The 16,087-nt window shown below is 43.2% G+C and overlaps 1 protein-coding gene across 3 annotated transcripts in view; it reads right to left on the bottom strand.

The window, feature by feature from the left end:
• Nucleotides 1–3,467: 3,467 nt before the first annotated feature.
• Nucleotides 3,468–16,087, bottom strand: part of mcu (mitochondrial calcium uniporter) — a 61,148-nt gene continuing 48,528 nt past the window's right edge. For all 3 annotated transcript variants that reach the window (XM_026189942.2, XM_026189943.2, XM_026189944.2), the window contains 7 exons: nt 9,906–9,969; nt 6,979–7,149; nt 6,768–6,872; nt 6,337–6,497; nt 5,805–6,008; nt 4,820–4,936; nt 3,468–4,613 (listed from right to left, as the gene is read on the bottom strand). In XM_026189942.2, coding sequence (XP_026045727.1) covers nt 4,533–4,613; nt 4,820–4,936; nt 5,805–6,008; nt 6,337–6,497; nt 6,768–6,872; nt 6,979–7,149; nt 9,906–9,969 — 903 coding nt within the window. In that variant the 3' untranslated portion in view covers nt 3,468–4,532. The remainder of the gene's footprint in view (nt 4,614–4,819; nt 4,937–5,804; nt 6,009–6,336; nt 6,498–6,767; nt 6,873–6,978; nt 7,150–9,905; nt 9,970–16,087) is intronic.

Genomic DNA, 16,087 nt, shown 5'->3' with positions numbered 1-16,087 from the left:
GACAGTTGGGATAGTCTCAAAACCTCCCTACGACTGTAAAACGAATAAGCAGAAGATGATGATAAGGAACCACACACCTCTGTGAGTTGGTCAGTTTTGTTAAAGCTGCACTGCCGGATCCAGTTCCTGACACTAAATCCCATTTATGATCCTTTAGCTGAGATTGACCTGTTGGATTTTTAACTAAATGAGCAGCTAGGTACTAACCAGAAAGGTCATGAAGATTAGAGATCACATTTAGTTTGCTCTCAAGACAATTGTGACAGCTCTAATGATTCATTTGGATGAATTTTTTTTCTTATCAAGATGTTTTGCAAAACTATTGAGACCATGACCTTAGCTGTATTTTACTTGTGAGCAGACAGGAAGTTATATGTCAAATGTCAACAACTGACCTCACACTCACATTGGTCACTGTGAGTGTTTTTCTGCTGTCATTAGCATTTAGCTTAAAGCAGTGATGCACCCAAGTGTAACCACACAGCGATATGGCTCATGGCTTTTCTCGGGTTATTCAAGGGAAATGATTCCTTTTCTGCTCTAATGATCAAAATAAGATTGAAAAAGCACCAAAAATAAAAACAAGAGTGTGTTGATTCTCAGATCTATCTCATAGGATGTCCTGTGCAGGAAGGGCTGAAGGCCAAGGAAAGTCTGGGGAAGTCATCGAGACCTTGAAAAGCTTCTTGTAAACATCGGCAGCGTTACACATTAATCACAAATTTCAACCGGACCACTGGTTCCAAAAACTGGATAAGGATTTTATTGATAATTGAATTACATTTCTCTTTTATACATATTTCATAAATGATACAGGATTTTACATTTTCTTTCCTTTTTTTTCCTTTTGTTTTTTTTTTTTTTTTTGCCAACATTACAGCATCATGTCAACAGGAGAAAAGAAAAAGTAAATAAGAGGTCAGAATGAAGTACGAGATCATTTTCAACCCAATAATCTGCTTCATTCTTCAGGCATTTTAAACAAATCTTATTGTAAGTGCTCACACCCACGCAACAAAGAAACAAAACAAGAAATTCAGAACATAACAAATTCAAAACATTGTAATAATGTGACTTTGGAGAAGAAAAAAGGCTGGGGGTTGATGAAAAAGAATAACAGGAGGGATACGAACCGGAGATAGCCCCCAATAAGCTAAGAAAATGCACCTGCCACTTTTACTTTGGACTCCAAGACGAGAGGTCATAAAACCTCTTTTATAGGTGGCTTTTTTTCCATTTATTGGGGAGCTGAGGGAAGGGATTTAAGGGAGTAAACAAGGTGAAGATGGGCTTTGAGCATTTGGTTGGCCTGGATTTAAATCAGATTTGGCAGGGCAGATTCTAAAGACGCAACCCCGCCCCGCTGCCCTTTATAACTAGGAATCTCTACAAACAACGTTCTTAAATTATCTTTGCAGTTATTTTGATAAATCATCGTTTTTTTATTTATTTTTTTAACATATTTCCCATGTAAACATACATTCATGCAACACCCTCTTTAGAATAAAGTTTCCCTATATTTGATATATTGTTTTAAAAAAAAGTTTTAAAAAAAAAGGCAATAAACGGTGGATGGCATGAAAAAAGAAAAAGGAGGCTGTGACGATGATGATGATGATGATGGAGTTGTTGTGTAGAAACAGCAGAGGGGAGGACTCACCTTCTGCAGAACATCTCCAAGGAAACACCATTTTCTCTCTCTCTGTGTGTGTGTGTGTGTGTGTGTGTGTGTGTGTGTGTGTGTGTGTGTGTGTGTGTGTGTGTGTGTGTGTTCAGGACAGACAAATTTAAAGCTGATGACGGCCGTAAAACGGGATGAGAGCCAAATTGATTTTTAGCGCTATTGACAAGCGGCAATTAGGAGCAAAGGACTCATGAATATGGTGATGTGCACTTTTGCTCTCTGTGCACTAGACATGCAGGTTCAAACAAACACTCATGTACACAGACACACACACAGCAAAAAATTGATTTCCACTTCCACAGAGTGAAATTTAACCCTTCTTTGTGGGAAAAAAAAAAGACAGATTAACTTTCTCTTCTTATAGTTTTTCCTATCATGTATCATGTTGCCGTTCACCAAATTGCTACATTGTCAAAAAAGTTTAAATAATTAATGATCCAAAAGGCACCTTTTCCCTGGGAGGTAAACACACACACACACACACACACACACACACACACACACACACACACACACACACACACACACACACACACACACACACACACACACACACACGGTAACAGTTTCGACTAAAAATCCTGCCTTGAGATCTGCAGGTCTAACCTTTGATTTGACCCTAAAATCATGCATTTTAATATAAAATCTGTATTTTAACACAAGCATCTCATCAGTAGGATTTTGCCAACTGTTCACACACAGGCACAGGATGATCTGGAGCTGAAGTCCACGTGTGCCTCCCCTCTGCAGAAGTGAAGATAACTGGCTTTGAGAAGCTATAGAGATGATTATGGGGGGAAGAAAAGGCCACCAATCCTCGGCCTGAACATAAATTTATATGTGAACCTGGCAAAGGTTTATTCCATGACCATCCCCCCTAAATAAAAATGGACAACATAAATATATGGCTTGTACAACCTCTGAATAAGACTTCAGCTTGATGTGGATGACTCTTTAGCAAATGTGCAAAAGAAAGGTGTCCAATTAAGTACAAAATTGCAATAATGCTCCTACACATTCACAGATTTCTACTGAGGGCATACCACAGCATGCAGTCTACCCCGCCTTGCCATCAAGGGAGCAGGGAGGGAGGGGCATTACAGCAGCAGTGGGAGGAGAACACTCTGGATTTGTTTCTGAATGAGAAAACCTCTATGACTTCAATGCCATGACACTTGTTTTGTTGTTGGATTGAGCTTTTATTTTGTGATTTCATTTGGTAAGAGAAAGAAAAAAAAACACAAGATGGCAAGACAATGGTTACTGAGCTGCGGGGAGTTTACTAAAAACCTCTAGCTATTAAGAAAGTTTTTGTAGAAGCCAGTTCATCAAGTGTATTACCATGCTTGTAAGTTTGTCTGAGGCAATGATCGGTAAAGATTTCAACCTTGCCGTTATGTTAAGCGTTTCTACAGCAATTGCTGCATTCAGATAATTAAAGAAGTCAAACAGCACCCTTGTATTTGGATTCCCCCCAATCCCCTTGGCAGCCATGCAGACGAGCCTTACATCCACCTTGAATGCTGTTATTGTGGCACATACAGTGTGCATTTGCCATGAAAATGCATAAAAACTGGTAGCTTTATGTATGTACTGCATATAGGGCGATGCTTTTTGTGTGTGTGCGTATGCGACTAAGTGTGTGTTGGACTGTTAGTGGGCTTCCTTCATGGCAGGAGATCTTTATAGAGGGTGTAAGATGAGCTGTTTGATGCCAAAAAAAAGAAGAAAAAAAAAGAGGTTTGTTGTATGAGAGCTCCTCCCCCCACTGAAAAAACTAGCCTCTGGTCATCTGGTTTATTTGATTGTATACATATATATTCATATTTTTCCATAACAAATATACTATGGCTTTCAAAATAAAAAGTGCCAAAATATTTTTATCATTTTTTTTTCTTTTTGTTTTTTCGTTTTTTTGGAATAAAAGAACACACAGTGATGTTGTTGTCGGTAGTACTGTCATACTTGCGCAGGCTGGGCCGCTACAGGGCGTTAAAACAGGAAGAGGATATGAGGCGTTTTCAATCCTGCATCCTGCGAGTGGAGACGGACTCCTGACGAAGGAAGGTCAATCTGTGACAGCTGTCCGTCGCCTGGAGGAGGCGCGGCTCCGAGAGGGAGAGGCAGCAGGAGTCGGCCACAGGAAAAACGAAGGTCTTCCCGATGGTGTGACTGCGGTCGGGATTTCTTGTAAACGTGTCCTCGCAGCCTGCCCCGTCCAAGAGGAGGCGTGTGTGTTGACAGTTTGACCACTAGAGATAGAAGGACTGCGCCGCCGTGGTAACCCGCAGGGCAGCCAAGGTCAGTGTCCCAAGGTAGCCTGAAAGTCCTGCCAACACACACAGACACACACACAGCTGCCCCCGCTGCGTGTTCCTTGTCGTGGAGTGTTCTACAGGTGTAGTAATTCCCGTTTCATCCCTGGAGTTACCTGCCGGCTGTCCCTCTGGAGACTTGAGGCATATCCATTGTGGCCAATTTAATGCTATCGTCATCGTCTTCCTTTTCCATCATCCCCAGCATCCATCAGCTGTGAGACGTTTTCAGTTCTTGATGTTCTCACCATCCTGTTTTTTTCGCCTTTTAGCAGTTTTTGCTTGCAATTCCGACTCGAGGTTCCAGTCGGGAAAAGAAAAAGAAGAACCCAAAAAAGAAAAGGAGAAAAAAAAGGAGAAAAAAACCTCCGTCAGAGAATAAAGGGATGGGATTATCGGGTGCGGGAGGGATGCAGGGATAGGGGACTCTAAGAGAAATGGATGGGAAAGAGGGAGGAGGGAGTAGGACAGCAGAAGAGAAGAGGAAAAAAGTGGGTTGCAGGAGCTGAGCGAGGGGGAGGTCACTCTTCCCATCAATTTTTGCCGTCGGTGAGTTGCTGAATCGGGAGCTGGAGCTGGAGCGGGTCCCGTAGACGCTTCAGATCTAACTCCACCTGAAGAGGATGTAAAGTGAGAGAGGAAAATGAGGGAAGTGAAAATTCAAATAAATAAATAAAATGTGGCGGGGTGGTACAAATCCGCATGTATCCACTGGCACAACAAATCCGAGAGCTGAACTGCAAAATGCGTGAATCCCCAGTGCGACTGCAGCGCTGGTTTTACATTACAAAACACCCAGCTTTCAACCGAGCAACTATACCTCAGCGATATCATCCTTCAGCTTGTTGTACTTCTCAATGTCGAAGCGTGTCCTTTTCACCCCCTTGTGGAAGAACAGCAGATACTGCCTGTCTCTGGCGTCGGGATAAACGTACTCCTGCAGGTTACAGAGACACGCAGTCAGAGCTGTGTGTAAGAGGACCCAGTTTATCAGAAACCTTCCATCTACTCATTTCTATAGGAGTGAGAAAGCCAACATCAAATTGGCTCCATGTCCTTGGATTTAAAAATTTATGGTAATTGTATAAACGCTGAACACATTTCTGAAGGGCGACGATGTCACCAGGCTTTAAAAAGTTTTTTAAAAATCCATTAAATTTCCCAAGTGTGATGATTTCCTGGGTGGGTTCTTAACAGATTTTCGGCATAACTGGCCTACAATGAGTCACACTTTTTGGTACAGCGAAAGCACCCAAAACACAAGTGTGGAGACTAGAAAAAAGGCTTTCAATACGATAATATGAATAGATCGATTCTATTTCCATGCTTTTTGTCAGGCAACAGTGCACGATTGTTAATTAACAAAACAAATCAGCAGGGAAAAGGAGTAAATCCACATATTTGATTAGGTTCTATCAAAGCTGAACTTTTTTCTATTATAAGTGACTTCAGTGGTTATCAGAATGTAAAAATATTTAACAGGAACACTGCCTGAATGCATATTACATCCGTTTGAGCTTGCCTTTGGATGGCATTTCCATAGATCGAGAAAAAAGAGAAACACATCCAAGGCACTCCATTCGCTTCATGCCTTCACTCTCATGATACAGGTTCTCAGATTTAATCCACTGCTTTGCAGCATTCAAACCATTATTAGGTTTGAATTATTAGGTATACAGATTTCTCCTGGTTTTCCACCAGTATGAATCTTCAAACATGGATGCTTAGATCATGTGATAACAAGGTGTAAACATGAAAGCTAAGGCCTTTACATCTTTATCCAAGTTTGAAGACTGTGGTCTTACCTGACGTGTTAGAACGAAGTAGGCATACATGGCCATTGCAGTGCCGTAAGTGATGAAGTAGGTGACCGGCTCCATGATATCCCAGGAGTACTCCCACCAGGTTAGCCTGGCCAAGATACCAAACTGGGTTGCCATATACGCCATGCCACCCCACAACACCCAAGTGGTGCGTCGCTCTGCCTTCTTATTCAGCTCCTCCTTCACCTGCACAGGAGATAATACAGAAACCGCACATGCGTTCACAAGCGGAGCACATAAAACTATTTTCCATTAGGTCAGTAATTCCCTTCAGTACACAAGTAACAACTGAATAACAACATTTTAGTTATATTAGCCATGTCGTGTGAATTGTGACTGGGGTGATATGCTATACTAGTTACATAACAGCTTCTTGTCTCCCATGAAAAAATTTAATAAAAGCATGCAGGTCACTTAATTTCAAGTTCCCTGATGTTGTGGTGAAGGTTAATTGTCTTGTAGCAGCACAAATTTCAATATTACAGCACTCCAAAACACGTTAAGAGAGTTAGACCTTCTCTAGGGGGCGGAGTTGTGAGTTCAGGTCCTCCAGTCGTCCAATTAGCTCACGCTCTTTGCTAAGTTGGTGCTCGTCGATGCGCAGCGTGGTATAGAGCTGCTGCACCAGAAACTTGACATCGTTCAACTTTTCCGCCTCCTCGTGGGGCAACAGCTCTGAAGTTAAACACACAAATGCAAATAAATAAACAGGCTTCCCACATGCTGGCAATAAAATCCTGACTTCCTCTTATTGGTGACGCCCCCTAAGGCAGAATTCAGACAAGAATTTCAGGCTTCAGTGGTTGTGCTTCTTATTATGCTAAAGCACCTATCACCATGATCACTGCAACCCCCAAAACACCTGTCACACCCACAGTCGCAGCGGTACACGCCATGATTGAAATCTGCCTAACAACGAACAGCAGAGGCTTCGCCGGTTCTCACCTCTCCTCGGTGGCCGCACGAGGTGTGTGGTGTCGTTAATAACGAGCTTGAAATCATCCAGCAGCAGGATGTCTATTCCTGTGGAGGAGGCAACCCTCGCCCCATCTGAAGAGAAAGAGAAACGGGGAGAAAATAAGAGAGGGCTTACGCAACAAAAAGGTACTGGAACTAAAGGTTATGAGGTTTTGTTCACTTGTGTGTGTGAGCATACCCATAGAGTAGATGGCGACCCGGTCGATGCCTCTGTCCTCTGCCTGGAGCTGTTGGAGGAAAACTCCCACACAGTCGCTGAGAGGTTTGAGGGTGAACTGACAGCGCTCTCGTCTGGACGGCAAACTGACTGAGATCACCGGCAGCCCGTTCTGATACACCACCGTCACCTCTGTAGGGGTCGCGAGTAAGAAAACAGGGACGGGTCGAACGTCACAAAAGCAGTAATCTTGCACAACCTCAATGCCCAAAAAATTAGGATGCTGAGTAAAATGGAAGTACATACAGAATGCAATGATTTACAGTATGTGTGCAGTTTAGCATCATCTTGCTGAAGTAAACAACAACTTCCCCGGATTGGAGCACATGCTCCTCTAAAACCTGTGTATACCTTTGAGCATTCATAGTGCATTTCCAGATGCGCAAGCACTAACTCCCACATACCATCAGAAATGCAGGATGAATCTCTGCATGATATTATATACTGCAGATGATGAGATATCGCAATTTCACGCTGAGGAAAATTATTCTGAAATTTGTAGGTGCAGTTCTTTTAAGGACTCCTTAACCTCTTCTGAGAAACTCAGCCTCTCTGAGATGCTCTTTTTATGCCCAATCATGTTACTGACCTGTTGCTAATTAGCTGAAGAATGCTCCTCCAGTTGTTTTTTTTAGTACTACTTACCTTTCATGGGTTTTGCTGCTCCCATTCGAAATTTTTTCAAGACATTTGATATGTTTCTATGACGTATTGTGAATAAAAATATGGTTTCATGAGATTTGCATCTTTGTCCCAACTCCTTTGGAACTGTGGTTATAAAATGAGGTTACAGAAAGGCTAAGAAGCATTAATGAGAAGCAGGAGTCTAGTTATTCTTGGTTTACTTTGCATGGCTCACTACAAAACATCTAGATGATACCATCTGTGGCCTGATTGATATATTGGCATTAAACAGTTTTCCCAGCAAAGTAGTGGTATGGAGTCAGAGTTCTGATACTAAGTATCTAATTAACTTAAGTGCACTGCTATAAAACTTAAACAACTGGTCCAACACATGGACACAGAAACCTTGGAAAAAAAAGGTTATCTAACAAGAGCATTTTGTCTAACTGCTCACTGGACTGTGGTTCAGGGCGTCACAGTAGCCCTAACTGGGCGCATCACAACACTAAACATAAAACTCAGTGATCGTTCATTAAACGTTAACAGATCTTGCCATATTGGAACACTGGCTCCATTTAACTTATCCAATAAGACGCTGCAGTCAATGTAATTCATCAACAGTTATTTATTGGCTGAAATTATCTGGTACAAATTCGGAGGCAGTGTAGGGGTGGGTTCCCACAGACAGGATGCTTTGACTGGACGTGTGCATTGACCAAGTTGTGATTAGGAATGGTATTCGATAACTGGTTCCAATTAACGATCATTTCCAAGTTATTGTAAATGCATGCATCCAAGCTTGGTTGTAACCATCAACAATGACGGCATGTCAATGAAAATCTTTTTTTAATAAGATAGTAAAATAGTTGTACTGAGAGCTGCATTAATAATTGAGTCTATGCACATTGCTGTCAAAAAATTCTTATTACTCTCAGTACCTAATTTTTGGTTTAGCACATCTAATATTTGTCAGTAATCAACACAGGACTAATAGCTACTAAAAGACATACACTGCTCGCTGCGGTTTGCCAAAATAAGCCCTATTCAGGCCATCTGTTCTGGAGAATCGATACAGCCTTAACATTGCGAACCTGTTCCTCACAGGACTGCCGATGATTCTTTGAAGCCAACTATTGATGTTTCTTATTCCCACATAAAAGCCTGAAAGACTTCTAAATCATGCGCGTGTGGTGAGGCTGAATTAAAAGGCCTCGAGGTAAACACCGTAGTTTATTCATTCTTTGAAATTTTTTAACTTTTCATAGCCGAGAAAAAGATGGAATCACTTAGTGTACCTGGGACTGAGTTCAAGTTTAGGATTCTGTGCGTTTTCGGTGCCATCTGTACACCCTGCTTTTTTCTTCCATCACTTTTGTCCCAAACAGCTGAGCCCACGCTCGGCTCACTGGCACTCTCTGCTAATATAAGCCTGTAATATGGCTCTATTGGTCCATAACCAAACTACTGTTGTAATGAGCCTGTGCAGCTTATACCATTATCATGCTGAGTGGCCTCTAAAGACAGACACATGAATCAAGGCAGGGGGCTGCAAGCCCATAGGAGATATGATCCGAGCCTCCTTGTTGCTGCTGCACCCAAAAACCTCCGCCTCCTGCACAGGCCCACTGCAGTGAATCAGCAGATATCTGCCCAGGTCCACACCAAGAAATGAAGGACGCTCAGCTGGCACAGGCAGCGCCAGCCGGGCTTCTTTTCCAGGTGTCACGTTTAAAAGACACCAAAGGTTCAGACGTTTCATTTTAAGACCGTTTCTTCATTACAGTGATACTTTGAAACGTTGCCCCGAGTGCCCCCCTCTGCCGCACACGTTCCCTTTGTCCTCGTTTATCCTGTCATCGCAGGAGCATTGTTAAAAGCGCAAAGACCCCGTGTCTATCTTTACTACAATCCTACAGCTATTAAGGCACGCTTTTAAATGAATTCAGCCTGTTCTGCAGTGCTGCTCCCTTTCTCTTCCACCCTCTGTTCACACTCTCCATCACTCCCGCCTCTCACACAGACAAGCAGATGCTACCCCGAGACTGATTCCACATTAATGACTTCTGCCTGTTAACTCCAAATGAGCCTCTACTCTCCGATTGATGCAGAATTTCTCGCATTGTTGTTTGGGGTTTTCTCCTTCGTTTGAGAAAAAAAAAAAAAAAAAAAGGAAGGGAAACCTCTCATACAGCTACGAGTGCTGCATCTGGATTTTTGCTGGTGAGAGTGTCAAGTTAACGATGCAGTAGGAAGGGAATACTTACCCTCTGGAGCTGCAGAGGAACACAACAGTCTCTGGCCGTGCCATGAGGGGGCGCCCCTCCAAACCTGCAGATAGGAGGAGAAAGTGGACCAAACTCATTACTTTTTGCCTTTTCACTGTTTGTTCTCACCTGGCATGCTTCTTTCACCCAGCCACAGCTGCTGCTGCTGTAGATCAGCGTGCAGCACCCAGCAATATGAAACTGCCCTAATCAATGCCACTTACTTCTCTAATTGTTTATTTCCGAGAGTGTTGTGTTACACAACAGGGACCGCTTTCCCATTTTCAAGAAATGCTCCCATTTGCAGACAAGAGCCACGCCCGAGTAGGACGAATTAACCGATTTAACTGCGGCTTTCTTGTCACAAAAATACTTCTGAGTGTTCATATGTTTCAAATTACTGGCGGGACATCATCCAGCCCAGGGCAAATGGCAGGCGGGCTGCTCTTCTCATTCTTAAAAAACAAAAACAACAAAACAAATGAACAGATGAAGATGAGACATCAGGAAAAAACAAAACCAAAAAAAAACACCTCTGGGGACTCATAACTTCTGGATAAACCAATTGTGACTGTACCACAAAAATGCTCCGTTTTCTGCACTGTCCCTGACATCTGGGGCCCAGATCTGTGCAACTTTTAGGGTTGCATATAATTGTATACAATGTGTACAAGTATACAATGTACTGATGCGCTTAATCTGTGTACAACCGTTGTAACATCAGATCTACGATACACCCACACTCTCTGACCCTTACTGATCCAAACCACAACAGCAGAGCTTCAAAGCTCTCTCAACTGCACTGATAGTCACAGAGTGAAAAGATATCTCACAGGAGACGTGTATCTGTGTATCTGTGCATCTGTGTGCGTATACTTTCACTGCAAACAGATCCTTTCTAATTCTGTACAGCCGAGATAAACATGCTCCATTTACCAACATCATTTTTAATCCTGGACAAAAGCAAGACGGCAGCAAAAAGAAGTCAACGGTCCGGATAATAAAGCCTGATTTTATTATTAGTCAGCAACACAATTATCCCAGGTCTGTCTGCAATAAGGCTTTCCCACAGATTCTTTAAGTATTTACAAAGCTTTACACTGTTGTTCATGTTTGACACAGACGGCCTGTGTCAAAAGGTTTCCTGTGACTGACAGAAAATAAACTCGTATATAAAAATAATTCTGTGAGCAGTTGGGCCTCTTCAAAGGAAGCTGGCTGTAATCCGACCACCAAACTGAGACACAGAAACTCAAACCCAGGCTTGCTGTCAATCAGTGACTGCGACTGCCAATCAATCAAATGCACAGAATGATGTTGATCTGGATAAAGGATGGAGAAGGTGTGAGAGTAAATGCCAGCACTGCAGCACCTCCTCTCTCTCTCTCTGTGTGTGTGTGTGTGTGTGTGTGTGTGTGTGTGTGTGTGTGTGTGTGTGTGTGTGTGTGTGTGTGTGTGTGTGTCCTAAATGAGAATACCAATTGCCAAGCACCAAGTAGAGCCCAAACAGTGATTAGGTTTCTGATCAGATGACATGCTGAGAAAGGGCTTTTGGCTCATCTGGAATAACTGCACAGTCTGCAGAGAGCACTCCAGCACTGCTTTGCTCATTCATTAACTTCAGCTATTCCAAAGCCAGGAAGATTTCACGGAGATACCCACAACAGCGTCATCACCAGCCCACGCACCCGCTGGCACAAAGCGCCATCACAAACATATGCAAATATGGCACGGGCACACGTGCACGTCGATCTGTGGAGTGACATGTATGCGTGGATATACCTGTGTGCTTGCAGGTGGCCGTGTGTGTGTGTGTGTGTGTGTGTGTGTGTGTGTCCAACCCGTCTGTTCACCAGCCTGTTTGTCAGCGGTAGTTGCAGTTGCAGCGACTGAGCAGAGCTCCCGCGCCTCCACTCCCCTCGGCACGCAGCCACTGAAACGCTGCCTGCAATATTTAACAGCGTAGCAGCAGTCAACAGCACAGCAACCTTGGAATCAATGTCACACACGGCGAAGGGAAAGGGGGAGAGACAAAGAAAAACGGGCTGAGGAGATGGGCAGACGGGCCACGAGAGAGGGGGAAAGAGGTGTGGAGAGACGGGGAGAATGAACGTGAGGATAAATGGAGGGGTGGCGGGGGAGCGATGGAGATAAATGGAGTCTGGAGTAAAAACGTGCGAGTCACAAGCGCGCTTGCGTTTCTGACCATGTGCTGCATACACTGTACCCTGCAGCAGACAGTCCCTCCCCACCCGAAACGTGACTGTGGAGTGTGTATGTTTGGCAGGGATGGCGGTAAGAAAGAGAAGGAAGACGAGGGAGGGAGGGAGACGGAAAGAGAAAAGCTATGAGTGAGAGGAGCACGAGAGGGGAGGGATGGGGGGAGTACTGCTGATCACTGCAGTAAAGGAATCCCTCGTCTAGAAAGGGGGGTTGCCCCTCGAATTCACCCTCCCTCCCTAACCGCCTCCATCTCTGTCCGACTCACACAGAATCGTGATGTGCAGGTTCTGATCTCCTTCAACTCTCATCAGCACCGTGCTCTATAACCACTGCTGCTTTTTACCACAGTCCATATGTGCACGTCTACATTTTGAGTGTACTCAATTCACAGCAAGCAAACAGAGACCCAGAAGATTACATAATAAATTCCTGTAGAAGATTAAAAAAAATGTTGATAACAGGAAACAGCTGTGTCTTTCCCAGCTCTCGTATTACACAGCAACAGTGAAGAGGCATGAAACCGATCTGCAGCGAAGATAAATCATCCTCACAGAGAACAACTTCACATACAAGCGCCAGGCTTCAGGATGGAGGAGGGCGGGTGCACGGGTTACTACATGCATCGCTGCTACATCGACATCATCCCTCCGCTATGTTAGTTGTGTTTAATTCCAGCAGCATAATGATGCTCTTGTTTTTAGTTCAGGTCAGGTGATGCATTTGGAGAAATTTGCAAGATTTATTAGCTTCCTCCTCCTCTGGCGCAGCTATACAAATTCATAAGCTGCTAGCAGAGCTGCTCTGAGGGTGGGTTCACACTACTCACTGATGGTTTTGTTCATGCCAGGGGGAAAAAAAATTAAGAAACAGGGCTATTTTTAGTTTGATATAAAGAAATCTGGTTATGCTACATTTGGTAACCGACTACTGTGTACACAGCGTGCTACTTCTGTGGCAGTACTCGACATTTTTACCCACAGCCCCATCAGATGAACTCAGCTACTTCAACCCCGGTTGGAAAACCACAGCAGTAGCTTAGATGTGTGGGCAGCACTTCTTTTGTTTAAGCATTGCTATTGCAACTGAATCTAAACCCAAGATGACACTGCATTTTAAAAACCTCTTCATCCTTGCAAACACATCATTTTAACTCCAGACACACCGCGGGGAAATCACCGGCTCCCGAGCACGGCTGCAAAGTGTGCCTGTGTGAGCCTGCGTGCAAATGTGTTACAGACACCGGCGCTGAGGAATAATGTTGGTGACATAATTCCCATTTCACGGTGCCCTTCTGGAGGAGTGGAAACCTCTGCCATTTATCTGCACAATGACTGCATCCATCTATGTGGTAATGTGCTGTCCTGGGTTGTGGCTACAGAGCAGATAACGTGGGCACATTCGTAGCACCCATGTTGATTCAGTATAAAGAATAGATTCATCCTGGGCTTCATTGAGCATACACACTGAAATGATCTTTTGTTTTGTTTTTTAATTTCATGCCTGCATATCAGACATGTTTAAATCCTTATTTATGTCCATTTCTACCAGTACAGAATCAGAACACACAGATCAATTTTGCAGTAATCATTCTATCATTCTGATAGACGAGAAGATCTGATTCCCGAGAAGCTGAAGTTTGTAGGAGGTCACTGCACAGTGCTGTGCAAGAGTCTTACGCCACTCCTTATTTCTTTATATTCTGTTAGGAAAACGGGAAAAAGATGCCGGGATTCACTGAAATGTGTAAGCATACAAGCTTGAAACTCTTACAAGCTTGAAAGTCAGCATTTGGTATGACCACCCTTACTTTTCAGCAGTCTGCACTCTCTTAGCAAAGCTTGCTTGTAATTTCTTTAAGTAGTCGTCATTAATAGTTCTCCAGGCTTCCTGGAGTACATTCAAAGGTCTTCTTTGGACTTTGGTTTCCTTTTGTTTCATTCCTTGGTGATGATGATCTAACACTGCTTAAAAAATGTTGAAGTCTAGGATCTGGACAGGCCAATCCAGGACCGACTGTCTTCCACCGATTGTGTTTTTCTTGGCAGTGTGTTCGGTATATCGTTCCTCACAGTTTCCCTTAAGAATGGCTTCTTAAAAACCGCTCTTCCAAACAGTGATCAGTGACCATTTCTGATGAGGCTTTGGTGAGCAGTAGATGGATCGATTGAAGGGCCAGATGCATCTCTCAGGCCCTGTGTCAGGTCTTTGCTGGATTTTTATTCTATTGCTTAAATAAAGGACTTTGGGTTCATGTGCTGTAGACAGTTTTTAAGCCTGTCACTTCATTTGTCCTCCACTTGTCCAGTTTCCACAAAATGTTTAACATCCTTAGATATGCCAAGTTTTCAGCTAATAGTTCTTCAGAAATCATTTTGCTGGTGCAAAAATATTATTTAATTCCCGTCAAACTATGCCATTTTTTGGCAGATTTGCTAAAGAAATTGAAAAAAAAAGTTATTTGATGGAGTTAGAAAGAAAAATAAAGATGGTCAGGTACAAGAACTGAATTAAAAATGAGTGCAAAAACAAAAAATAAAACATGTTGTCCAAAGAAAAAGTTTGAATACCTTCAGAACTATTGTTCAAGAACACTGACAGGAAAGTCTGGCTCCTTGGAAGTAAAATATCAAGAAATGAAGGGTGGCTCAAGACTTTTGCACTATTGTTTGCTAAATGTGCACATTGCACATTGAAGAGACAGGACAGGGCACGCAGGGGGTTGGCAGTGAACGCATCGTGTCTAAGAGGTGCACCCGAAATGTTCAACACTTAAAACAGGGACGAATGTGCCACCAGTTTGCAATATATCACAAACAAAAAGCAGCGTCACCCATACTGATTCAGCCTTACAGGGCCGCTCCCAGGTGGAATCCCAGAGAAGGCAAATGAGGTTTACGAGGTATTAAATTGAAAATCCACCACTTCTACCACCTTATCACCTGCTAGAAGGAATGTCTGTGCACAACGATCGCCGTTAAGATTTCCGAGTCTTTCCTGAACCTCGTGTTTCTGGTTTTATTACTCTTTTATAGCATATTAAGAGACTGCTGACTGGAACAGCTGAAAACCCTTTCTTCCGCTCAATCCCAGGAATGTGAAGAATGCCTTATATTCTCAAACAAGTAATTAAATATCGACAATTATGTAAAAGGACAATTTTTCTATGAATTTCTATATTCACTGTTTAGATAAAAGCATTTTTAGTCAAAACAAACAAAATGAAGCCATTTAAAGTGATAAAATAAAGCATTTTTCCACACAATGAGCCATAAAGTTAAACTTAAGGTGAACTGACATGAATGAGTCTTTAATTTAACAACTCATTAATTACGGAGTGTCTACTAACGAGAATGTCTTTTGCAGAGCCCAGAGGCATCGTTAACGTAGCAAATCCAGAAAAATCCTCATCAGTTTATTATCAAATTATTGATTTATTCTTGAAGTGAACAACAGTAAATAGGACAGAAAAAAAAAGCCATCTCATGCTACGTCTACTTTCTATATTCTGCCTTAAGGGCAAGATCTCGTCAGCTCGGCCCCTTGAAGCCCAGATTTCTCCACTTTGAGCCTAACAAGTTGAAAAGCACAGCTGTGCCCCTTCCAAGGCTCTCACAAATCACTGTAGGCACACAAGCGAATCGTCCCACCCCTCAGAAATACACCTCGATAAGGTGGCCACTCAGCAATTGCTACAGAAGAAAGCGGATTTGAGAACAGTGTGACAGCAATCACCGTCATTTTTTCCAGCCTCAGCACAGACGAGCTTATGCAACAAAGGAAAACGCTGCCTTTTCTCTCGGCAGTGTTCCTCGCCCGGTGAAAGCCATTAACAGATATGAAATCGGCAGTCGCATTCTTGAACGCCTCGATATTAAGTAATCGCGACTCGCACGCCGACAGGGAAACCGTGTCAGAGCAGAGTGTGCCCCACAAAAGCCCGTGCCGATCAGATCCCTGCA

This window comes from Astatotilapia calliptera, chromosome 13 (assembly GCF_964374335.1).
Source record: "Astatotilapia calliptera chromosome 13, fAstCal68.1, whole genome shotgun sequence".
NCBI classification, from domain to species: domain Eukaryota; kingdom Metazoa; phylum Chordata; class Actinopteri; order Cichliformes; family Cichlidae; genus Astatotilapia; species Astatotilapia calliptera.
The sequence above is the reverse complement of the archived record's forward strand: the minus strand, read 5'-3'. Positions and strand labels throughout refer to the sequence as shown.